Here is a 27791-nt window from a genome sequence, read left to right as displayed (position 1 = left end):
CCTTCTCTCTCACTCCTCCATTGGGAACCCCATGATCAATCAGTTCAATGGTTAGATGTGAGCATCCACCTCTGACTATGTGAGACTCTGGCAGACATCTAAGAAGACAGCTATATCAGGCTCCTGTCAGCATTCACTTCCTGACCTCTACATCAGCATCTACCTTTGGTGATTGCACATGGGATGGATACCCAGGTGGAACAGTCTCGAGAAGACCCCTCCTTCAATTCCTGTCTCATGCTTTGTCTCCATATTTGCTCCTGTGAGTATTTTGTTACTCCTTCTAAGAAGGACTGAAGCGCCCACACTTTGGTCTTCCTTCTTCATGAGCTTCATGTGGTCTGTGAGTTATATCTTGCAGGCTTTGAGGCTAATATCCAATTATCAGTGAGTGCATACCATTCGTGTTCCTTTGTGACTGGGTTACCTCACTCAGGATGATATTTTCTAGTGTCATCCATTTGCCTAAGAATTTCTTGAATTCATTGTTTTTAATAGCAGAGTAATAATCCATTGCAAATGTACCACATTTTCTGTATCCATTCCTCTGTTGAAGGACATCTGGGTTCTTTCCAGCTTCTGGCTATTATAAATAAGGCTGCTATGAACATAGTGGAGCATATGTCCTTGTTATATGTTGGAGCATCTTCTGGGTATATGCCCAGGAGTGGCATAGCTGGGTCCTCAGGTAACGCTATGTCCAATTTTCTGAGGAACCCCCAGACTGAGTTCCAGAGTGGTTGTACCAGCTTGCAATGCCACCAACAATGGAGGAGTGTTCCTCTTTCTCCACATCCTCAACAGCATCTGCAGTCACCTGAGTTTTTGATCTTACCCACACTGACTGGTGTGAGGTGAAATCTCAAGGTTGTTTTGATTTGCATTTCCCTGATGACTAAAGATGCTGAACATTTCTTTAGGTGCTTCTCGGCCATTCGAGTTTCCTCAGTTGAGAATTCTTTGTTTCGCTCTGTACCCCATTTTTTAAATAGGGTTATTTGGTTGTCTGGAGTCTAATTTTTTGAGTTCTTTGTATATACTGGATATTAGCACTCTATCAGATGTAGGATTGGTAAAGATCTTTTTCCCAATCTGTTGGTTGCTGTTTTGTCCTACTGACAGTCTCCTTTGCCTTACAGAAGCTTTGCCAATTTTATGAAGTCCTATTTGTCAATTCTTGATCTTAGAGCATAAGCCATTGGTGTTCTGTTTAGGAACTTTCCCCCTGTGCCCAAGTATTCGAGGTTCTTCCCCACCTTCTCTTCTATTAGTTTCAGTGTATCTGGTCCTTTATCCACTTGGACTTGAGCTTTGTACAAGGATTTAAGAATGGATTGATTTGCATTCTTCTACATGCTGACCTCCAATTGAACCAGCACCATTTGTTGAAAATGCTGTCCTTTTTCCACTGGATGGTTTTAGGTCCTTTGTCAAAGATCAAGTGACCATAAGTGTGTGGGTTCATTTCTGGATCTTCAGTTCCATTCCATTGATCTTCCTGCCTGTCTCTGTACCAATACCATGCAGTTTTTATTACTATTGCTCTCCAGTACAGCTTGAGGTCAGGAATGGTAATTCCCCCAGAAGTTCTTTTATTGTTGACAATAGTTCTTGCTATTTTGGGTTTTTTGTTATTCCAAATGAATTTGCAAATTGTTTTTTTCTATCTCTATGAAGAATTGAGTTGGAATTTTGATGGGGATTGCATTGATTCTGTAGATTGTTCTTAAAAAGATGTAACAACACATGTGTTTAATGTGGCAAGAAAGCAATGGCATAAACCTTAACTATAATTCTATTTTCAAAGAAAGTTCGGTGAACACATCGCTTCTCCTACCAAATAAAGCAAGCATGTGGAGGATAAATGATCAGTTTTCAATTGGAGTTGAGCTGAAACACTGAGGATTAAAATCATAAAATTGAAATGTGTATAACTAAAAAGTACAACCATTCTACATAATACATAGAGTAACAGAAATTCTCATTTTCTGTTGGTAAGAATAGAAGATTTTAAACCAGTTCGGTAGATTTGAAGGCATATATATCTACTACCTTATCAGGCTATTTCAAGTAGTTTCTCTGAAAAGAAAAGTTGATGTCTTCAGAGACATAAACAGAAATACAGCATTATCTGTAATGCTGTAAATCTGGAGAAGTCCCAAATGTTTAACAACAAATGCTGAACAAATGAAGGTCAACCACATAGCTAAATGTTACTTAATAGTAATAAGAGGACACAGGTAAAATATGAACTAATCTAAAAATGACTGTGCAGAATGAAGTAAGTTAGACAAAAATCACAATTGTAGAAATCCATCTACACCATGGGGTTTCAAAGGACTATAAACTTTTTAGGATGGTCTCAATAATGATTTAAGGAGTATCTATATCCCAAACTTTTTCAAACTGGGTAACTTAAATGCAGAGTTTATTGTATGCTAAATATACTTCAGTAAAACTGGATTATGAGAGAAATGTAAAGTCAGTAATATGAAGCACCATTCTATGAGCTATGTGTGAAGGTAACTGAATAGCAATGGCTATCTGAATATGACATACTGACTACATAAAATTTTTTATTTTTTAAATATTTAGAAATGAAGAAAATCATATCATTAATGATAGAACCAAAATGGAAGCTTATCTCTGAGATGGAGAGTATAAAACGAATGCCCGTTTAGATCTAGAATAAGCAATTAGTACTCACCAAGAATCCAGCACATGAAACAGGTACCTGCTGGGATGTAGACCCGAAATGGATGCCCACTCAGATCAAGAGTATGAAATGGACACCCACTGTGGTCTAGAACATGAAGTGGACACTCACACTCATGACTTTATCTAACACCTATTCACTGAGCAATCTGTCTATACAAGGATCAAGGAAGCCAGGTGAGGACAAAAAGGAGAAGGTGGAGTACAGAGAAGGAGAAAAGAGTTGTCCAAATCAGCTAGCTATGTTCAAACTCTGAGCCACAAGGAAAGAGTAACAAGAAGAGAGTTTCCTGTTTAGGAAGAAAAAATGAATTAATTCCAGAGTTTGGGAACTGAAACAGTACCCGGCTTTTAGTCTTAGAAACAGTTCAAATCAAGCATTATCACTTTTATGTATTATGGTATTTTACTTCGTCATTATCTAGACTATTGTCATAATGATGGAAAGCCAGGAAACTCAGAGAGAAGCTGAATCCTTTGTGTTCTATTTTGTAGAACTTAAGGAATCAAGCACCATCAATGAGGTGCTTTAAAACAAAAGAAATGTTTGTGACACATATGAATAAATCATTATATCAGCACTGTAATATACCATCTGAGACAGTAGAACCTGAGTGTCCTAAGGACTGCATCTGCACTTTGAAAGTTCTATTCCCACAAATGCACAGCACTTGCTCCATGGACCTCACATTATTGTCTGCCTATAGGTATCTGTATCCAAACCTCTCTTTTTAAGTGGAGTTAATTAGTGCTCACTCTAATGGCCTCCCTTTACTTCTCAGGACATTTTTACTATACATAAGATCACAAAGATAAAGGGGGATAGGAGAATAACAACCCCCTCCACCCTGCCCAAGTGACACAACTTAAACTCAACAGTTCCTTTAACAGTTCCTCTTAGAAGCATTTTAAAGCAGCTAACAGCACTAGCATTCTACTAGCAACCTAAGAGATGGAGACTTGGCTCATAGTTCTTCTCTACAGCACTCCTGGAACACAGTCCAAGCATGAAGTCATGGAGGGGAATTCTGAGTGCTTGTTAAAATACAAGACGAGTGTTTTGACCTCAGTTTCATCAAAAACACAGAATTCTTGAAATTCTTGGAATGTGTTCGTGTGCTCCTTCTGGAATGTGTGCCTGATCCTCCGAGGTGTAGGGGAGTTCACTTCAGATTATTCATTATAACTGCAGTTGTTATTTATTTTATATGCCTCTGTGGAAAAACATGTTTTGCCATGTGTGTCTTATCCTTGTGATTGAACACTTTACTCAGGTGACTCTTCTTAACACTTAGAGTATAAATTGTCTGGTACTCTGAATAAAGTTGGCTACTGCATGAGATTGCAGTAGTCTGCCTCATTTTTAGTCCCCACTCTACCAGGGTCATGCAACCAACTAGAGTGGTAAAAAAACAACACTATGAAATCAAATTATATAGCATATAACAGAAAGAAGCAGGGAGAGTGTCAGCAACATGGTTCTGTGCATAAAGAAACTTGCAACCAAGACTAATAACCTAAATTCCATTTCCAAGACACACATGCTTAAAGGACAGAAATAACTCCTACTATAAGCACCTCAATAGATAGTTAGTTAGATAGATAGATAGATAGATAGATAGATAGATAGATAGATAGACAGACAGATAGACAGATAGATAGATGATAGATGATAGATAGATAGATGACAGACAGATGATAAGTAGACAGATGGCAGACAGATGATTGATAGATGATAGATAGATTGATAGATAGATGACAGAGAGATGATAAATAGATAGATGGCAGACGGATGATTGGTAGATGATAGATAATAGACAGATGATTGATAGATAGATAGATGACAGAGAGATGATAAGTAGACAGATGGCAGACAGATGACTGATAGATGATAGATAGATGATAGATAGATAGATAGACAGACAGACAGAGGAATGTTTAAAAAGAGGCAGGGGGAAGAAAAGAGCTGCATTGTACTGAAAAGGAAGTTCTATAATATGGAATCATAGTGGAACTTATTTTTTTAAAAATACTTCAAAAACTGGCTGATAACTACTAAAGTTGGAATAGATTCATGAATTTTGATTTTCCCATCAGATTCAATAATATGCTAAAGGGGATTGTTCTGAAAATAGTATTCAACATTTACTTTGTGGAAACTATACAATAGTATACTTGAAGTTAAAAAATGTAAACTTTATGATAATTAATAATTTACACAAACCAGATGATATGGATTCATAGTAACTGTCAGGTGGCAGAATATAACATGATTGGCATATCATGGTTGAAATGTCATGGAAGTGGCAATAACTTTAATTGGAAACTTTTCATAAGTGTTCTCTTCTAGTGTAAAATACAGCAAGATATAAAAAGGGATATGAGAATTTGATTAAAAATTATATTTTGTCACTTTAGTATATCCTCCAGTCCAATAATAAAAGCAATAGCTCATCAGAATTTCAAAACAGCACATCTATAACTGATTTTACTGCACCAGCCAAAAGCTGAATTTATGGTCTCATCAATACGATGAGAGCTATAAAACTTGATAGAACTTCTGTAGAGTGAAAAATTATAAAAATCATTTTATAAAATATATACAGGCTTTTTCTTTACCCCTAGACCTGAGCAAAAGAATGCAGGTTCACCAGTTCCAGAAAGCAGAACTGAATGTAAGATTTCAGGCCTTCACTGCCCTGGGATACATTCCAGGAGGAGTACATTATCCCTGAGTCAGAGGACACTTGCTGGATTAACATTCCTCAAGCCTCAGGGAAGAGAACCTACCTGTGGGTGGGGAAGGCCCAAAGCAGGAAGACACATTCCTGACCACAAAGAAAAAAAATGCAAGTCATCTAGGTGAGACTGAGAAATAGTTGGGCAAGTGACAGGGCAACAACTGAGAAATAGTTGGGCAAGTGACATGACAAGACCACATTTTTTGAGAGGAATGGGTAATACAGAGTGTTTTCCACATGACCCTGATTCACTTGATTCACTTAGGTTGCGTTCCTCTGGAATTCTCCGCTATTTTTATGTTATGTATCCTTGACAGCCCCCCCCCTTCCCTGGTTTGTGGTTTTCCCTTTTAAAAAGCCCCTCAGCCTGCTGGTCTTTTGTCAATTGAGCTCTTGCGTAAGAGAACGAATTGACCTTGGCCGACCAACTCTCCCTAATAAACCTCTGCTGATTGCATCCAGGTATGGTGTCTTGAGATTTTTGGGTGGCCGTGACTTCCCGAGACTTGAGTAAGGGTCTCCCAAGTTTGGGGGTCTTCACTTCAAAGCTATTCTTAATCTAATCACCACAATGTTGCTGGCCAGGTTTAAAGACAAAAAGATAGGGTATTTAACAGAAGAGATGTCTTTTAATAAAACAAACAAACATTTTCCTTTAAAAACACTTAGGTTTTAGAATGAAGTGTACTAACCTGGGGATTAGAGCATTTTATCTCTAATGACTCTAAGTCAACATGTAGACAGACAACAAATGAATGCCTTTCATCAGGTCCCACAGGAAGTAGCTTTTGAGAGGTGACTGCTAGAGTAGAGGTACAGCCCATAGGCTCCACGAGGGAAAGTGTCACTTGTTTTCCCAGAAGGGTATATATGCTGAAATGATGCAAGCTTATGGTCCACGGAAATGCATCACCTGTAAGAGAATAAAATAGAAACAAGAAACCAACAAACTTACACACTTAATGAATAAAAATAAAAAAAAATGATTTAAAATTTCAATCTGAAATGTAGCACCTGACATAATAGGGAGAGCTTTTGGGGCCTCTTGGCAGGAATCTGACATAAGCCAAGGACAAGGAAATGGGATGCTTGGCAGAAACCTGACAATGGGCAATGGCAGGAAAGTAAGTTCAGGCAGGAATCTAATTTTAGGCTAAAACAGAGAAGTAATTTCAGTCAGGAATCTAAGTCTTAGGCTAGAACAAAGAAGTAGGCCTCAGGCATGAATATGACTCCAGGTTAGAACAGAGAATAAGGCTCAGATATTTTTGTTATCCTGATAAGCCCTTAGAAACAGTGATCAAGAGAATGATCACAGGAGTGATCACGGGACTTTGTTTATTACCTTGTTTGTTCCTTGACTATTTGCATCTATTGTATTGCTAGTTCTTCAACCTAGAACTGACCTAAATACTTCCATGTAATTAAAATGGTTTAAAAGCAAATTGGGAAAAAAAATAAACCCACTTTCAGCCTCAGAACTAGCTGAGGGTCATGCTACAATGTTGGCTAATCATCTTTTTTTCTTTTTAATCCTTACTCCTGTGCTGGACAACCTGTTTTCTGAGTGAGCTGGCCTGGTCAACATAAGAAAGGTAGGATCTCAGAGACTAAGGCACTAAATAATTTACATACTACTTAATTTAATTTAGTATTTGTAATTACTATAATATACGTCTATACTGTTCATACATTATAAGCATTATATGAGGAAAGCAAAATATAAGAAATAAAAACAGAAATAGAAGTCCTAACACCCTCTTTGTCACTATGGTGGTTAGTAAATGCCCCTGCACTCAGAGACTGTGTAAATGGATTGCACTTATGATGTACAGTGATGTATGCATGGAGAAGAGATGTAGCTGTGAAGTGAGAGAGGAAAATAATATCTCTGTCCTTGTGTGTGTGGCAACTCACACCAGAATTAGCAGGGATGAAGCATACTACTGAATCAGCCTTCTGGCACTATGTCAGAAGTACTTAGTCAGAAATTCTATAGGTAGAACTCTTCATATCCCTTGTATGGCTCTTAAAGTATAGGAGATATATTTTAAAGGATGCAGGGTTGATTAAAAATTTAGCATTCATAAATATCACAATTGAAAAAAATTTCTTTTACTGTTTAGTAATTCATGTTATATACAATGAATTTATAAGTACAAGCATAGACTATAAAACATTTTAGAATTTTACATGGTAGTTACAGGTAAAGTGGACTGATAATTTGAAAGGTCCAATTGGAATATTTAAAATTCATTATTCTGGTATCAACTTATAAATCCATTTCTATCAAATATTTAGAATACCCAGTTATATGTGTACTTATCAGTACAGAAAGGACAGTATAATCACTGCTTAAATGATGTTATCATTTTAAAACATATAGAGACCATTTATTTTTCAATTAGAGAGGTATTCAATACTCACTATGGATATTTTACAACATATGAAAAAGTTAAACATCAAAATAAGTGATGAATCCACTGTCCATGTCATCCCCAATTACACATGAATATTCAGCTACAGTTCCCTAGTCAGTTCCATGAGGGACAGAAGAGCTGGGGCAAAGCAGGGGAAAGGGTAATGTCCACTTTGGATGTCACTGAAGACAAACTAACAAATATATTGCTAAGTTAATTCACACAATGAGTTAAAAGTCCATACACAAACACACACACAAACACACACACACACGTGTATATATATGGACTTTGATATAGCGCATACATATATGGATACATATGTGTATATACATGGGCTTTATATATGTATATATGCATATGTGTGTATATACACACAAATGCATATGTGATAAATGTGAACATTAAAATATCTAAATGAGGAAACTCTGAAATTGGGATTTTAGATAATAGAATAAATACAGGTTGAGGGTAGTTGGGAACTTGACTAGAAACAATCATTTCATAATAGTACCTGGTCCACTTTACACACCTTTGCCTGTTCCAGATACAATATTTTGCTACTAAAGGAAAAAATGAGAACTTTAAATCATCTGTAATTGATTCTAAACTAATTGTTAAACTTACATAAAATTCTATGCTGTTTACAAAATTTTTGTATGTGTTTTCAAACTTTATTCTAACAAATACCAAATGGTGATTTATATTATGGAACAAGATCACATTTAAATTTGTTAAATTAAAAATGTCACGGTTGACATTGGTACTCTCAGAAAAAAGTTCTGATTCAGAATCAGAATAATTAAAATTGGTTATGTCATACACTCTTAAAATAACTAATATTACTTTATGGTCTTAGCACACAGATTGTCTGTCTTAAAAAGATAAAGTATATTCTGGGATCTTAAATTAACATTCAATGGCAAAAAAATCAAAGATCAACAATTAGGACCAAAAACAACAAATAATATTAATTGTAAAATGACATTTATATACATAAACATCTGGAAATAAAACACCTAACTTACACAAAACATAGACAAAATAATAAATACAGATACTTCTAAAATGAGCTCAGATTTCTATTTACTACCAACCCAAACCATGTTATTCTGAGAACTCCATGTCTCCATGTAGCTTTCTTCCAGTCTAGCCTGCCCTTAAAGCTCAGGCTATTTGTCTAATGAACATTCAAGGCAGATACTTTTTAGGAGGCTACTTTCCTAAGCACAGGAACCCTTGTCTTAGCCTCCTCAACTGCTACACAACAGGCATAAGCCATTGTGCTCAGGTAAGAGTTTTCATTTTAATTAGAGTTCTAATGGTATAATTGTATCTTCATTTTCTAAATACATTATTTCTGGCAAAATTTATTAATTTTCAAATAAAATGGTTTTTTCCCACCTTGTTTAACAATGTAGAAAAAGATCAAGAAGGTTAAGAAGCATGTATGTGTGAATTTGAGACTTCACTAATTTATCAGAAGAAAATCGTCACCAGAAAATGACTAAGAGCCCATGTAGTTGAGGACAAATAACGTGAATGGAACTATGCATAGCACAAACTTAAGGATGAGATGGAAGACATAAAGGAAGAGGTGAGCCTCTGCATTCATCACGTGTGCCAGCACCACTGGGTAGAGACTGGGAGGAAAGTGATTACGACGAGCATAGTGATTACAACTGAGTAAGGAAACAGCAAAAGGAAAGCACTAATTGTAAAATACAGCATACTGTGATGTTGATGTTAACAAACTAGAATCCTAACAATGGCTTAGAAAACACTCTTACTACAGACACAAGCACAGACAATGTCATCCTCACACTGAGTAAGTGAACACTGGATAACTACACTGACCCTTACTCTGACATCGAGTTTATGAGATTGAATGTGACATGATCAAACACAGTGTGATTTCCTATGTCAGCAAAACTGTGTGTAGGAAGTAAGAATGACTGTACACTAGGAAACGTCAGGTACACGGAATGCTCAGAGTACACAATGGTAATGTTAAATACTTGAAATTTCAACTCAAAAAACTTTCTTCAATATCTACAAATTTAAGAATGAAGGGTGATGATTACTACTATTTATGATTTTTTATCACAATTATAACTAATTTTTATAAATGGCAAATTCAAGGTAATACACTGCATACAATGAAGCATTAGTATATTTAAAAATAGAATATTGTGTGAAATGATGGCCCACAAGAGGTGGTAGAAAATCACACTAAAATGTGAAATAGAAAAAAAAAAACAGGATTCTAAATTTTAGACTAGACCAAAGAAATAGGCTTCAAACATGAAAATGACCTTGGGCTAGGATAAGGGAAGTAGGCTCTGATACTTTGGTCATCCTGATAAACCTTTAGAAACAGTGATCATGGGAGTGTTCCCATAACTGGGTTTAATGCCTTGCTTTTTCTTTGACTATTTGTGTATATTGTATTGCTTGTTCCTCAACTACTTGCATTTATTGTATTGCTAGACCCTCAACCTAGAACTGACCTTAATACATGCATGTAATCAAAATGGTATAAAAGCATAAAGAAAGAGGGGGTATAGGATGGGGGTTCTAGGGAAGGGAAATGGGGAAAGGGGATGACATTTGTACTGTAAATAAATAAAATAAAAAATATAAACATAAAAAAAACACAAAAAACCCTGCCAACAAAAAATTAAATATCCAGAAAAACCACTACTTAAAAAATAAAGGCAAGGAGATTTGAATATAGGGCAGATTAAAGCATTTGCTTAACATGTACAAGACCTGAAGTTCAGTTACCAATAGCACCAAACTGAACAGAACAAAACACAAGAGTGAAAAAGGTATTCTCAAATAATCACTGAGAGAATTCACCAGAGATACAAGAAATAGCTTGGCCTTCAATTGCAATTCAAATACATAAGACAAAAAGAATAGCAGTTAAGAGACAACCAATATGTAGGCTATATGAAAGACTCTATTAAAATATTTTTCATGTCTTCCTGTAGCAGCTTGTGTTCATATGCTAATTATGTTACCCAAAAACCTATTTATAGTGTCCCACACATAGGACTAAAGGAAGCCTTTCCCCAGTAGGTTTTTGACTGGTCAATAAAATTACCCAGTGGCCAATGGCTGGGCAGAAAGACAGGCAGGACTTTTAGAATTCCCAGCAAGGGACAGAAGAAGGAAGAGATTCTGCCTTGAGGAGGTTGTGGGAGAAGGACCAGGCTGAAAAGTACAGGAGGGTGAGACAGCTAACATGGAGGTGCAGGGGAAAGTGGGCCCAGGAGGGCTGCCCACAAGGGTCCAGGGCAGCAAAGATAAAATACAGATTTAGTATTAACTCAGGAATAGTGGCCGAGAGAACGTGTTATCCATGTGGAGTTAGGGAGTGGCCCAGCCATTGAGCTGTTTAAGGTATTTAAAATATAAGGGTGTGTATATGTGTCTTTTTTTCTGTATTCAACATTGGGGCAATAACGAGAAGTGCCTGGAAGTATAGAGAAGATTAAATACTACTGCTTCATCTTCCCACAGTACTTTAACACAGTCAATTTTATACAGCAATATTTATAATCATATCACTGCACATGTATATATAAAGTAGGTTTCAATAGAAAAGTATAAAGAAATATATTTGTAGAAAAATTAAATAATTTAGTCAAATTAAGCCAGAAGTCCTCTTAGAATGGGATAAATTCAGATAAACAACATAGTTCCCAAGAACCACCACAAAAAATGTCTAGCAAAAAAACAAGAGGAAGCATAAGTCTAAAATACAGCTTTAAGATAAAAAAAATAAAAGAGAAATAAATAATTAGATAAAATTAAAGGACAGCAAATTAGCAAATGAATTTCAACACACTAATACTACACTAAATAAAAATTATCTACATACCCAATCTAAAAATAACATTCTCAGGATTCCAAAAAAAAAAAAAAAAAAACCCAAAATGTAATATCTAGCTAACTAGTAACTATAGGAGAAACAGATTCAAAGACAGACAAAGACAGAATTACAGTTAATGTACAAGAAGGGAAAGCAGACCATCATCCTACCAGGAAGCAGGAGTCTCAGTAATTAACATTTAAAATGGACTCAGGACAGCAGTATATAGAAACAGAGAAGTATTTCACATGGCATCATTATGAGGTCATCCTTTAAAGAAAACATACCAATTATGGGTACATAGTAATCTAATAACAAAGTCTCACATTGTATGGCTCAAAAAGTGACATGGTTTAAGGGGGTAAATACCACTAAAAATAACTTATTGGTTTCAATATTCTATTCTTTAACTATGACAGAAGAAGCAAGTAAAACACAGTAAGGGTAGAGCAGAATTTGTAAAACCACCAATGAACAAGAGGCAAAAACGTGAACTAATCAGTAACACTTATAGAAAATAGATGTTAACCTAACAGGGAGAAGGAGGGATAGAAGGGGAGGAAGGGAAAGTGGGGAGGAGGAAAGAGGGGGAGGAGAAAAGCTGGGAGGGGAAAGAGAGGGAGGGGAGAGGAGAGGTAAAAGAAAAGGAAGGGGGAGAAATAGGGGAAGTGGAAAGGCTTACCAATGGCTTGGTGGTAAATACTATTCAAGTCTTGTACCACCCTGATAGTAAAACCAGACAAAATCTGTATGAAAAGACTACAGCCTCAAATCCTTCAGAAAAAAGTAATTCCTTCAAACAATCACTATCCCCATATGACCTATGGAAACAACAACACAGGAAGAGGAGCTATCTTTCACCAATCAGTTACCAAAGGGTAATGAGGTAAAGGTTTGGTTCCCAATGTACATGGGAGGAAACCTGAGAGGCTTACCTAGTAGGACATCTTTGGCCTGCTGGGAACTCTGGCATTTGCTCCTTCCCCATGAGTGAGTGCTCAGGCCCTACCTTGCACTTTCAGTCTCCAAACAAACAGGGCCCCAATCATAGAACCCAAACAGGCAAAGAGTGGGTCAGAAGGAACCTTCAGGATCACTGGTGTCCACCCCCCAAATGAAAATTTAACTTATAGTTATCATCATACTTAATGCTGAGTAAGTATACTTTCTCTAAGAATAGAAACAAGCTAAGTATGTCCACTCTTATTTTATGGTACTCTTCAAGAGTTCTAGCAAATATACTAAGGTACTCAAAAATAAACAGTATTAATTAATGCCAAGTACATGGGAAAGAAATATATGTGTATGGCATTTTTTCAGAATGTAGGCACACCTCCATGCTCATAACAGCACAGTAACAGGCAAGAACTGTTAACACGGCAACTGATACCAACTGGTAAACAGATATGAGATAGGACATTGGAAAGCCCAACCAACTCTGTTTTTTAAGAAACCCAATTTGTGCAAGACCAGGAGCTAAACTCCAATTCTAGGAAGAAAAATCACAAAGTACACCTGAGCAAACATCCTATGACAACCTACCCCCCTTAGCAACAGCCTTAGCAACAGCCAGTCAGGCTACAGTAGCAGGGTCAAGGTACAGATAAATAACCTAAGACATCCTGCAGAGAATAGATAACTTAGCTATCCTGCTTATCAGGTGGTTTTGTCCCCCTGTTTGGATTGTGTAGATTACACCAGAAATGAAGTTTTTAAAATATTAACTTGCTGACCCATAATGGAAATTCCTCAAGTTTTCTGTAACCATAATAAAAACCCTGAACCCCTAGACTCGGGGCTCACTCTGACCTGCTGCTATGGTGAGAGACTAAAAGACCTTGCTCACAAGCTCGTAATAAAGACCCTTATGTGTGAATACAATGGAATTGACTCCTTTGTGGTTGGGTACCTGCAACTTGGACATAACAACATAAACACAAAATTGGACTCTCCTTGTCAACAAAAAAACAAAGACGATATTAATATATACCACATGATGTAAGGGTCTCAAAAATGTCTGTTATACTGGGTGAGTAATGTTAGATGTAAAATATTGTATACTGTATGATTCCAGTATATTAAAACATCCAGAGCAGGCAATGTTATAAAGAAGGAAAGCAGATCAATGTTTGCCTGTGCTAAGAGGTAAAAACAGAATAATTGCAATTTTGGGATGATTGACATATGTTCAACTGTATCACGGTAATGGTCAGTTTAAAATAAAACTATTTTAAAATGGTTGAATTCTATATCTACAATGCCTTATTGTAATATATATATATATATATATATATATATATATATATATATATATATGTTTATATTAAAAGGAAAGTAATAGCTGGGCATGACAGGGCACTCCTTTAATTCTGGCACTCACGACACAGAGGCTGGCAGATCTTTGTGAATTTGAAACCAAGCTAGGCAACACAGCAAGTGCCAGGAGAACCAGGGCTACAATAGTGTGACCCTACATCAAAGTAAGAGACAGACACAGACACACAGACACACAGACACAGACACACAAACACACACACACACTTACTCACGAGGGAGGGGGAGGAGAGAAAATATGAAAACAAAGTCATCACAGGCCAACCATGTCATGTTTTCACCCACTGTGCTAATGCCTTCTAGCTCTGTAATACACTTCCAATGCTCTCTCACTGCCCTTAAAGCTTACCAGGACTCCTGTTGGCACAGACACACTCCCTAGGATAACTTCACTATCTAGCTTTCTGGTAACAGGGACAGAAAAAAAAAAATTTCCAAAATAAGAAAGTCTTAAAATAAGATGAAAGACTTAGGGCAGATCTTTAAAAATCCTCTTAGTTAAAAGTGGAAACAAAATTGAAATGTGCTTTTACTTTAAGATGAAATAGATTTCCAAAATGTTACCTTTATGAACTATTCAAATAAAATGGGGAGAACAAAACAAAGCCAAATATAAGTTTGAAAACTGCAGCATTCTATGCTGTCATAATTGTGTATTAATATCTGTATCTTCATACAATAAGGAGAATTCATATATGTATCAATGTATCTGTGATAGAATATTAAGAACACTGGGTAGAAATCTTAAATGTGAGAGTGGTTACCACACAGTGATTTATTTTCATCTATGCATATACAATTTTTTTCATAAGAATGTTGCCTTGGCAATCATTTAAAAAAGAAATTTTAAATTTCAAGAATCAAAGAAAATGATAGGAGCATCTGACAGTACTTGGTATACATCCAATGCTATCCTAAGTGAAAAGTACACATTCACAAATGCAAACATTTAAAAGACACAGATCTCACATAAACAACTTGAAATGATTTATTAAAAGGTTCTAGAAAAACAAGTCAAACCAAAACACAACAGCAAGACACATTAAGGATCAAGGAAGGTAGCTGAGTTGATTATTTTAAAAGATTAACAAGTTTAACAAACCCCTGACCAAACTAAACAAAGAAAGCATGAGGAGATACAAATTCATAAAGGTAGATTGGAATCTATCGATTCAAGTGAAATCCAGATCAATAGGTAACAATAAAAATTCATATTATCAAAGTATCTAAATTCTAGAAGAAATGCATAAACTTCTGAATGAATATAACTACCAAAATTAAACCCATTTAATTTAATCCACTTACAACTCTAAAATTATAACTACCACATCACCCAGCTCTGATTGTCTTAGTCATAAACTCAAAGGGCTGCACTTGTAGCACACACCTTGTGTATCTACTTTATGGATGCTCCATTAACCATACCAAAAAACCAAAAACAAAAGGCATCACCTGGTATGCCCATCAACAATGGAGTGGATATGGAAGCTTGCTTTATATGTAGAAAGAAATGCTATTCTATCTTAAAGAAAATAAAATGAAAATTTTACGAAAATGGATGAATCTGGACTCAACAAAGATAAAACTGTGCTTTCTGTCACGTGCTTGTCTGAGCTTCCAATTCTTACATGTGTGTATTTATGTGAGATATGGTTGAGAATGTGACAAGAAAGAAGAAAAATGATTAAGAAAGGAGGAAGTTTCAAGGAAAGAGGCTAGGAAAGGTATTAGACTATATCACACATCAAAACATAAAGGACACTGCTGGAAGAGCAGGGTAAGCAGGGAGAGAGGGCGAGGCATGCAGAAGGAAGCCTCATCAAAACCAAGTACTGGTGAAATTGCCAAGTGAACCCTGGTGTGCAGTATGTTACTTAAAAATTTACAATATAACTCCATGAACTTAAAAAAAACACATATTTAATACATTAAGACTACATAAATTATAAAATTTGTTAGAAAAATGATCAGCATATACATTTTACAAAAATTATTCAAACTGGCTCACAACAGAGCCTTACATGCAAAACTATGAAAACTCTGAGATGATAAATTTCACACAACCCAAAGAAGCAGCTCATGAGAGAAAGAGCTAATGAGCTAGCTGCCAATGAACTTAAAATTTTTATGGTGTGCTAAAGAAATATTCAAGAGTTGAAAACACATGCCAGAGATTGGGAGAAAATATTTAAGCGAGATATCTAACAAAGGATTATTATCAAGACACAAAACTATTAAAAGCAAGAAATGAGATAAATTCTATTGAAAAAGTGGAAGCCTTATCAGGCATCTTTAACAACAACAAAAGTTATATGATGCCATGTAAGCCTCACATCTCACACCACAAAGAAGATACAGCTTAAGACAAGAGACAGAGTCACATGGTTAACAGCAAGGCAAACATACCTTCAAATGCTGTGCTTCACAAGGAGACACATTTATGGCTGGTATGAATAAAAACCACTTACCTCCCTATGAAGACATTTTGGCAGGTTCTCACAAAAGTAAACACTAATCACATAATCCAACAATCACACACTTCTTTCATAATCAAGCAGAGATGGGTCAACATAAAAAAACAGATATGTGGGTGTGTTATTCATAAATTGCCCAAATTTGGAAGTGATCAAGATATTTCAGATTGGTGAATAGATAAACTGTCCTCCAGATAATGGGATCTTGTATAAAGAAGGGAAAAGGTTATTAACCCTGAAAACAAGCACAAGAAATGCAACTGAGCACCTTAAAGTTGGCATGAAACAATCACATACTGGATGTCATAATATATTATATCTAAAAATGTCTAGCTAGTAGACAATAACTAACAAGATCATTGAGTATCAGCTGTTAGCAGATGAAGGAGCAGGAAGATGACTAACTGTAGCTCTGAGAAATTTGGGGGCAGAGAAAATACTATGTAAGAAAAGATAATGATTGAAATTTGTCATTATACATTTTTCTCAAATTAAATAGTGTATATAACCAAAAGAGTACTAAAGTACACTATAAACTCTGAGAGGTAGAGAGGCCTGGGGAGGCCCATCTACTGCTGCCAATATAGCACTCAAGTCTGTGATACTGTGAAGTGGGAACTGAATGTGTCAGGGCAGAGAACACATAGGAGATTTCTGTAATGTAACCTTCGCTTAATTTTGTTGTGAACCTAAAATTAAGTGCCACAGTGGTATCAAACATACAGTATGTTAACTTTAAAATATAAAAATTAAAATGAAAAATTTACCTTTTTCTTAATGTCCAAACCATATTTCTTTAAAAAGTGATCAGGAAACCACGTAAGCGTTTTAGTTCTGTCACACGAGTTTTTGTTTTAAAGTAAATGTTCTAGAAATTAGGAAATGCAAAACTGCCTAGCATAAAATGAATGGTGTGTGAATCCACTTTTAGCATTTAGAACCCATAGAACCTATACATAAATAAAGTATGGAGTAGACCAAATATGATAGCAAGACAACAGTGCTAGTAGCAATCATATCAGCTAGATCTAAGTGGTACAAAATCTGCACCACAAAAGACTTGACAGCCTCCTTAGTCTAACCCTTGGGAGGCCGTTGTGGGAGAATAGTAAACTATATACTAGCCTGGTCTCAGGAATAGACTAAAACCTAACATCATTTGTAGAACTTGAATGGTTATTTTCAAGGTACTTAAAAAAATCACCATCAAAAAAAATCAAGAAAAAAAAATTCAAGAAAAGTTCTTTTCTGACAGTCAAAGGATTTCTATATGGACATATAATTTAAGAATTAAATGAAACAAGCCTAGAGAAAATAGAAAAACAAAACATTACAACAGCACATAACCATGTCTGTAAATGACAGAAGTTGATTATGAAACCGTTTTTTAAAAACCTAGAACAAAACAATGCACATAAGCTGATAGGGTGAACAAGAACAACAAGACAGAACACATGTGTTTACATAAGTTCTGAATAATTTCACATCAGGTTCTACTGAAAGTAAATCCAACAACAGCAAAGCTTTAACTTACAAATGATCTCAATATTCCATTTCTGTCAAAATATTTTATTAAAGTACAGGCAATTTTTCAAAGAAAAAATAACAAACCTCTGCTAGGCACAGGGTAAAAGCCCATCTGCTCAGAGGTGTTGGCTGGATGTAGCAAATTACATCTGCAAGGCTCATTGCAAGTGCTCCCTAACCAAGCCCACCATGTTGATTTTGACCTAGACACCCTACACAAACTGAAGCTGGCTATAGCAGAGATTGCTGCTCTCAAATGAATCTGAATTCAGATGATCTCAGTCAAGAATTCTGCATTTCGAACTTTAAAAATAAGTACAGAAAGAGCTACAAATCTCCAATTAAATAATTTCTAATTTATCCCATTAATCATTTCTGTAATTTTCTACAAAGGATCTCAATAAAGGATCTGTTTGATTTACTGATGGACTTTCAAATGAGTCAGAAATTAACCATACAATTTCAAATATTTTTTGACGTACAGCTAGCCAACCTATATACCAAGAGTATTCTGTAAACTTCATACAGACTGCAAGTATTAGCGTAAGCTTGGTCCTTTCCACATGCCATGCTAGACTGTAGAACTGAGCAGGAGTACGAGGGCTCAGATCAATTCTTCTCACCTTTGTAGGGAAACCCAGGATAAACAGAAGTAACTGAGATCAGGCTGAGGATTATGAGAGAGAAAAATAAATGAAAGAAAAAAAAAGAGAGACGGCTAGAAAAGAGAAAACTGTAAACTGTGGAGTGGGCAGCCGAGTATCCAAGAGAAGGAGACATGCTAGAACAGAGATTATTTTAAAAAACAGTCAGGGAAGACCATACACTATGACTCCATTGATATAAAATATCTGAAATACCAACTTCATACAGAGGGAACGCAGATCAGTAATTGCCACCAGGCTGAGTCTACAAGTAATGGAGAGTTGTGTGCAATGGGTATTTCTATTGTAGAAAAGGAAACTATTCTAAAATCCAACAGCAGTGATGCTTCCACAAAACTGTGAATATTCTGAGGAAGATTAAATTAGAAACTTAAAAAAAAATTGGACACGTGGGAAATACTTCTTTAAAAGTTGATACGCAAATATTAATTAAGGTCAGCAAAATACAGGGAGAAATCATTGAAACCACATAAAATTAATTCTATACTTAAAAAAAAAAAAAAAAAAAAAAAAAAAAAAAGAGAGCCCAGAATCTTTATCAGAAGAACATTTTGCATGGGAGGTAAAAATATCTGAGTTGGACTCTCAGTCCAAAAGACAGGGGCAGGTGGACTTCCTAGCTTCCAAACTCAAATATGAAAGAATGAATGTGTCCAAGATGTGAGAGAAAGGATACTTGAATCAAGACAAAGATGATACAAACTTTTTTTCCTGTCTTTTTTAAATTGGATATTTTATTTATGTTTCAGATGTTATCCCCTTGCCCCATTTCCCCCAGCCCAGGAACCCTCTATCCCATCCCCCCTCCTCCTGCTTCTATGAGGATGTGTCCCCACCAATGCCCCCCGCCACTCCCACCTCCCCACCCACAAATTCCCCTACACTCAGCTTCCAGCCTCCATGAGAACAAGGATCTCCTCTCCCATCTATGCCCTACAAAGCCATCTTCCACTACATATACAGCTGGAGGCATGGATCCCTCCCTATGTGCTCCCAGGCTGGTGGTTTAGACCCTGGGAGATCTGGCTGGTTGGTATTGTTGCTCTCCTCATGGAGCCGAAAACCCTTTCAGCTCCTTCTCTCTCACTCCTCCATTGGGAACCCCATGATCAATCAGTTCAATGGTTAGATGTGAGCATCCACCTCTGACTATGTGAGACTCTGGCAGACATCTAAGAAGACAGCTATATCAGGCTCCTGTCAGCATTCACTTCCTGACCTCCACATCAGCATCTACCTTTGGTGATTGCACATGGGATGGATACCCAGGTGGAACAGTCTCGAGAAGACCCCTCCTTCAATTCCTGTCTCATGCTTTGTCTCCATATTTGCTCCTGTGAGTATTTTGTTACTCCTTCTAAGAAGGACTGAAGCGCCCACACTTTGGTCTTCCTTCTTCATGAGCTTCATGTGGTCTGTGAGTTATATCTTGCAGGCTTTGAGGCTAATATCCAATTATCAGTGAGTGCATACCATTCGTGTTCCTTTGTGACTGGGTTACCTCACTCAGGATGATATTTTCTAGTGTCATCCATTTGCCTAAGAATTTCTTGAATTCATTGTTTTTAATAGCAGAGTAATAATCCATTGCAAATGTACCACATTTTCTGTATCCATTCCTCTGTTGAAGGACATCTGGGTTCTTTCCAGCTTCTGGCTATTATAAATAAGGCTGCTATGAACATAGTGGAGCATATGTCCTTGTTATATGTTGGAGCATCTTCTGGGTATATGCCCAGGAGTGGCATAGCTGGGTCCTCAGGTAACGCTATGTCCAATTTTCTGAGGAACCCCCAGACTGAGTTCCAGAGTGGTTGTACCAGCTTGCAATGCCACCAACAATGGAGGAGTGTTCCTCTTTCTCCACATCCTCAACAGCATCTGCAGTCACCTGAGTTTTTGATCTTAGCCACACTGACTGGTGTGAGGTGAAATCTCAAGGTTGTTTTGATTTGCATTTCCCTGATGACTAAAGATGCTGAACATTTCTTTAGGTGCTTCTCGGCCATTCGAGTTTCCTCAGTTGAGAATTCTTTGTTTCGCTCTGTACCCCATTTTTTAAATAGGGTTATTTGGTTGTCTGGAGTCTAATTTTTTGAGTTCTTTGTATATACTGGATATTAGCACTCTATCAGATGTAGGATTGGTAAAGATCTTTTTCCCAATCTGTTGGTTGCTGTTTTGTCCTACTGACAGTCTCCTTTGCCTTACAGAAGCTTTGCAATTTGATGAGGTCCTATTTGTCAATTCTTGATCTTAGAGCATAAGCCATTGGTGTTCTGTTTAGGAACTTCCCCCCTGTGCCCAAGTATTCGAGGTTCTTCCCCACCTTCTCTTCTATTAGTTTCAGTGTATCTGGTTTTATGTGAAGGTCCTTTATCCACTTGGACTTGAGCTTTATACAAGGAGACAATAATAGATCGATTTGCAACCTTCTACATGCTGACCTCCAATTAAACCAGCACCATTTGTTGAAAATGCTGTCCTTTTTCCACTGGATGGTTTTAGGTCCTTTGTCAAAGTTCAAGTGACCATAGATGTGTGGGTTCATTTCTGGATCTTCAATTCTATTCCGCTGATCTTCCTGCCTGTCTTTGTACCAATACCATGCAGTTTTTATCACTATTGCTCTGCAGTACAGCTTTAAGTCAGGGATAGTGATTCCTGAGAAGTTCTTTTATTGTTGAGAATAGTTTATGCTATCCTGGTTTTTTTTGCTATTACAAATGGATTTGAGAATTTCACTTTCTAACTCCGCGAAAGATTGAGTTGGAGTTTTAATGGGGATTGAATTATCTGTAGATTGCTGTCAGCAAGATGGCCATTTTCAATATATTAATTGTGCCAATCCATGAGCATGGAAGATCTTTCCATCTTCTGAAATCTTCTTCGAATTCTTTCTTCAGAGACTTGAAGATCTTGTCATATAGAGCTTTCACTTGCTTGGTTAAATTCACACCAAGGTGTTTTATATTATTTTTGATTATTGGGAAGTGTGTCATTTCCCTAATTTCTTTCTCAGCCTGTTTATCCTTCAAGTAGAGGAAGGCTACTGATTTATTTGAGTTGATTTTATAACCAGCCACTTTGCTGAAGTTGTTTATCAGGTTTAGGAGTTCTCTGGTGGAAGTTTTCAGGTCATTTATGTACACTATCATATCATCTGCAAATAATGATATTTTCACTTCTTCTTTTCCTATTTGTATCCCTTTGAGTTCTTTTTTTTGTCTAATTGCTCTGACTAGGCTTTCAATATTATATTGAATAGGTAGCAACAGAGTGGGCAGCCTTGTCTAGTCCCTGATCTTAGTGGGATTGCTAGTTTCTCTCCATTTAGTTTGATGTTGGCTATGGTATCTTCTGCACATGAAATTCTCTCTTCCATCTCTTGTATTCTCTTGGTGATGCTTCCATCTATGACTCCTGATTTCTTTCCTAGGTTTTCTATCTCCAGGGTAGTCTCCCTTTGAGATTTCTTTATTGTTTCTACTTCCATTTTTAGATCCTGGATGGTTTTGATTAATTCCTTCACCTGTTTGGTTGTGTTTTCCTGTAATTCTTTAAGGAATTTTTGTGTTTCCTCCTTAAGGACTTTTACCTGATTACCTGTGTTCTCCTGTATTTCTTTAAGAGAATTGTTTTTGTCTTTCTTAAAGTCCTCTATCATCCTCATGAGAAGTGATTTTAAATCTGAATCTTGCTTTTCTGGTGTGATGGGGTGTCCAGGATTTGCTATGGTAGGAGAACAGTTCTGATGATGCCAGGTAACTTTGGTTTCTGTTGTTTATATTCTTGCACTTGCCTTTCACCATGTGGTTAACTCTAGTGCTACCTGCACTCACTGTCTTTGACTGGAGAATGTATTTCCAGTTATCTTGCTTGTGTCAGAACTCCTCAGAGTTCAGATATCTCTGTGATCCTGAGGTGGAAGAGCTCCTGGGACTCAGGCTTCCTCTGGGATCCTGAAATCCTGCTGCTCTGAGTGCAGTGGTTCCACCACTGGTCATCTACTCTGATTCCACAATAAAATTCCAGTCTGTGGTACTCAAACTTGTCTCTGTACATTGCAGACCTCCTCCTCTTGGCCTTCTGTATAAGCTGGAATCCTGAAGAAGTACGTTCCCATAGATGTGCTAGCAAGTAATTGTAAGCAGACAAAGAAGACTGAGTCTTCCTTCTTCCAATATCCTTATGTAGGCCCCAAATGGAACTTTTTAAAACTCTCCTTTTAATATCTCATATTACCAACATAGGGAACTTTCTAATGAAGCTTTCAGCTCAAGAAAAGCAGAGAAATGAACATCAAAATTTTGAGCTAAGACTTACATAGGCTATCTGCTTTTAGCAATAAACAGAATATACAGTAACCCAAAATATAAGAATTCTTCATTCTTACATCTTCATAATGTGAAGAAGGTGTTGAACTATTTAGTACTGTCAAAATGTGAACTGTGTTATTGAAACACAGAATCATATTATTTTCCTTACAACACAACACTTTCCAAATTCACCTTTTGTTTGAAATGAGTATGTCACAGTTCAAAGAGGCATGAATTTATAACTGAAAATACTGTAATCCAAGAAATCAAGTACACACTTGAAAATGACCCACAGCTCAAGTCATCTCACAACTATTTACCTTATGTAAAATAAATTAGAATCCTGAGAAGTAATATATTCAATTGCTTCTACATAATGTACTCATTCATAACTCAAGTGGCTTCAAATAAAATCACTGTCTTTGATTTTGACTTTGGCCTATAGGAATACCCCACACCACCGGCCAACTTCCTATCCCCTAGGAAATCAGAGTCTGAGTGCACACACAGCTAACAGCACTTCCTGCTGCCCCTTCTGCCTTTCCTTCTACTATACCATCTATAGTACTTTGAGATTCTGTTGACCCACAGAAGCTGCTACTAGTCTAAGCAGGGGCTCAGATAGAAAGAAGACCTTCATTCTTCTTCCTATCCTTCATTCAGACCTCTCTAGACTTACCTTAATCTGCTGGAACCTGTCTTCCCAGCACAGTCCCAGCCACTGGAGATGTGGCCTTTGGGTGCAGACCCAAATTCCCCATTGCTCTTCCTAGCTGGCCTTTTCAGGCATCTCTAATCCTTTGTGACTCCCTACACATCAGCAGAATAACACTCTACAAGAGGCCCCACACCCAGCACACTTGGCTGGGACCTAGTGGCTGTGATTCAGAAATGGCATGACCTCCACTCTTGGTTAGGACTAACACTGAACAACAACAACAACCAACAAACAGAATACTCCTTTAGCAAATATATATATACACACCAGATAACTATATCCCAGGGTAAAAACACAAACAGCCAAGATAATATTCCTTTTTCAGAATCAAGGAATCCTACTGTTTTAGTTCCTGAAAAAGCAATTAGGCTGAGGTACAAGACAAAGACTTCTAAATCACAGCCATGAACTTGTTTAAAAACTTTAAGAAGGATATACATGCCTTAGAAATCATGAAAATATAAAAAGTTCAAAAACCAATAAAAATAATTCAAACATGAAAGAATCTACAAAAGAAATAGAATCACTAAAGAAAAAGCAAACTGAAATAAAACTGGAAGTGAAAACTCATGATGTCACAGAAACCTCAGCGGTCAGCTTTAGCCACACAGTAAAGGACAGGGAAGAGAGAACTGAAGGTCTTAAAAACAAGGTAGAAAAAAACGAATTTCTAGGGCAAATAAAATATATTAAATCTATGAAGATCCAGGCACAAAACTCTCAGAAAATATGGAGCAGCATGAAGACCAAACCTATATATAGTAGGTATAGAAGCTGGAGAAGAATCCCAGGACAAAAGACACAGAAGATATTTCTAACAAAGTCACAGAAGAAAGTTTTCCCTAGCTAAAGAATGGACACCTATTGGCATACAGATCATAAAAGGGATTTCCCCATTACACACATAATCAAAGCAGCAAATGAATGAAACAAAGAAAGGATATTAAAAGTTGCAAGGGAAAAGGAGCAATCATCTAGAAAGGCAGGCCTATTAGAGCAACACATTAAGTTTTAATGAAAGCTCTGATAACCAGAAGATTCTGGACAGCTGTTAAGTCTGACAGGCCACTGATGCCCGCCCAGAACACTATATCCAGTAAAACTATCAATCACAATCTATGGAAAAAGAAAACATTCTATGATAAAATCAAATTCAATCCACTTTGTTTAACCAATTCAGCTCTGCAGAAAGCACTAGGACAACTTCATTCTGAAAAGAAAGTTTATACCCAGAGCCAAATTAATTCAGTGCAAAATCCTATCAGACATTAAAAACCAGGACCCCTCAAATTATTAAGCAAAATAAAAATTGAAGGAAATTTTTCTAATTTTTTTAAATAAAACCACTAATACCTTGATACTGAAAACACAGAACCCACCCCCCAAAAAACAGAAAATTGTAGACTAATATCCCTTTTGAATAGAGATGCAAAACATATCAATCAATAAGATAGTTATAAGATGAATAAGAATGCATGAAAAAGTTTATCCACCATAATCAACTTGTCTTATTTATTGATGGCAGGATTCCAAACTTAACCCCTATTGAAATCAGTGTGGTAGTTCCTTAAAAATTTGAAAATCACTTTACCATCATACCACTCTTGGGTATATATCCAAAGGACTCTATATCTTACTTACTAATGAATGTATAATTCTAATGTGATACATTTACACAATGTAATATTATGCAGCCATTAAGAAAAATAGAAATTGCAGGTAAATTATCCTGAGTGAGGTAACTAGGACACAAAAAACAAACACTGCATGTCTTCTTCAATATGTAGACGTTAGCTTTTATGCTACAGCTTTGTGTGTTTCAATCTAAACAGGCACAGAGTCTAGATAACTAATAGGGATGGGAGTTGGTTGGGAGACAGAGCAGAGTGTCACAAAGCTATAAAGAGGGAGCCAGAATGGGATGGAGGGGGATGGGTGCACAGGCAGAGAGATTAGGGGATGGAGGAGGGGCACTAACACTTAGAGGACTTTTGAAAAAAATATAAATGTACCCTCTTCAAGGATAGGCCTTGGGATCACAAAAGGAATCTCTTGCAGAGGTTCCATGTACTTGTGACCAGCACTAATAATCTTTATTTGTGGCAAACACAGGACAAGTGTTCCTGGTATGCTGGTTTGTCCATGGTACCAACTTCTTACTGTTCCAGGGATGTCACCAGACACAATTGTACTTGGGGAAGGCAGGCTGTCATTTGGAATGAATACACAGCAAGACTGTACATCAAGCTAGAAAAGAAAAGCATAATTAAAATTATTAAAGTAAAATCAAACTTACATTTGAACAATTCAATATTGTCACAATAAATAATAAAGTCAAAAATGGAAGATATGCCCTCCATATGTCTTCATGAGTTTACTTAAGAAATCCAAATGACAATTGGAAAAGCATTGCTTCAAGCTATAAACCTGATCCAAGTACCCAGTGACATAGGACCAAAACTGCAGCTGCCCTTCACAACTTATCTTCAAGAATCATGAAGGAGTTAGGGCACGTGCAGGGAGATACTGAAGACACAAAATTCCTGCTTCTCCAGGTCATCAGATGAGGTTAGCAACAGCCAGATAAGGCTAGCCACTTTGCTTTTTTTTTTTTTTTTTTTTTTTTTTTTTTTGCGGGGGAGAGGGCTTTTTTGTTTGTTTTTGATTTTTGAGACAGGGTTTTTCTATGTAGCACTGGTTGTCCTGGAAATCACTCTGAAACCAGGCTGGCCTCAAACTCATAGAGATCTACCTGCCTCTGCCTCCCAAGTACTAAAATTAAAGGCTTGGACCACCACTGCCTGGCAACTTTTTTAAAATAATGCTATTTCTATGCCCACTCAGGCGCTATATTTAAAAATTAGAAACTAGGGGCTGGAGAAATGGCTCAGTGGTTAAGAGCACTGACTGCTCTTCCAGAGGTCCTGAGTTCAATTCCCAGCAACCACATGGCGGCTCACAATCATCTGTAATGGGATCTGATGCCCTCTTCTGGTGTGTCTGAGGACAGTGACAGTGTCCTCATATACATAAAATAAATAAATCTTTAAAAAAAAATTAGAAACTAATTTTATAGATGAACACATACTAAAATACCCATTTCATAGCTCTAAACAATCATTAAAAGAATGTGTCTATGTAACAAACTTTGTGTATACATTCTATGAGGCAAAATGTATATATGTGTGTATGTGTGTGTGTGTGTGTGTATGTATGTGTGTATATACATATATATGCCATATGAATTACAGATGAAAATATAAAAAGTCTTAGAAATCAAAGTGCTTTGTCTTATTTTAGTCTTCAACTTATGTAAATTGTAATTTTACATAAAATGTTTAATTCCCCTTAAAAATTGAGAATAGTTACTTAACTCACCAGAAATATAGAGCATTAATGTCAAATATGCCCAAGTGCAGAGCTCAATGACATCAGTGTTGTTTTTAATAATTCAGTATCAGTGAAGATTAAGTTCTATCTTACAAAATACTATTCCATTTGAGGTTATAATAATACCTCAAATTCTAACATCCTTAAATTATTTTTCTAAACAAATATAAATTATTACTTAATAGTATTCTATTAAAATTGTGCAACAAAGATGTGATTTGAAGGTATAATTAAACATGTATTGTTTGATAAGTTTAGACATATTTCAGGTAATTGTGTTAGCAGGGAGAATGTGTTTTATAATTGATAATGAAAGACATGGTAATATCCCTTCTTTCAGGTTAATGTATTTCTAGGGAGAACATGGAATTCCACTTAGAGTTCCTTGATAGAATACATAATTCACTGACATACAAATAAATAGCACTGTTCGTATTGGCTTCACATCTTTGGGTAGGGACAACTACTGAATTTGGTGATGGAAAATGGCACATGACCATCAGTTCTACAACCTTACCTTGCAGCTTTCACAGTAGAAGTAGGTAAGAGGTAAACAGTTTATGATCAGATCAAGATCACAACATTGCTCATTGAGACATGAGTCTAAA

General features: G+C 36.6%; 1 protein-coding gene across 5 annotated transcripts in view; it reads right to left on the bottom strand.

Moving 5' to 3' along the window:
• The window catches only part of Vps13b (vacuolar protein sorting 13 homolog B), a 567993-nt gene that overhangs the window by 262018 nt on the left and 278184 nt on the right, over positions 1 to 27791 (bottom strand). For 4 of the 5 annotated variants that reach the window (XM_076911259.1, XM_034516325.2, XM_076911256.1 and 1 more), the window contains 2 exons: positions 25806 to 26040; positions 6149 to 6369 (listed from right to left, as the gene is read on the bottom strand). In XM_076911259.1, the coding sequence (XP_076767374.1) occupies positions 6149 to 6369; positions 25806 to 26040 (456 nt within the window). The remainder of the gene's footprint in view (positions 1 to 6148; positions 6370 to 25805; positions 26041 to 27791) is intronic. The other variant, XM_076911258.1, reaches the window with a different exon arrangement.

The sequence above is a fragment of the Arvicanthis niloticus genome, chromosome 13 (genome assembly GCF_011762505.2).
Source record: "Arvicanthis niloticus isolate mArvNil1 chromosome 13, mArvNil1.pat.X, whole genome shotgun sequence".
Classification (NCBI taxonomy): domain Eukaryota; kingdom Metazoa; phylum Chordata; class Mammalia; order Rodentia; family Muridae; genus Arvicanthis; species Arvicanthis niloticus.
The sequence above is the reverse complement of the archived record's forward strand: the minus strand, read 5'-3'. Positions and strand labels throughout refer to the sequence as shown.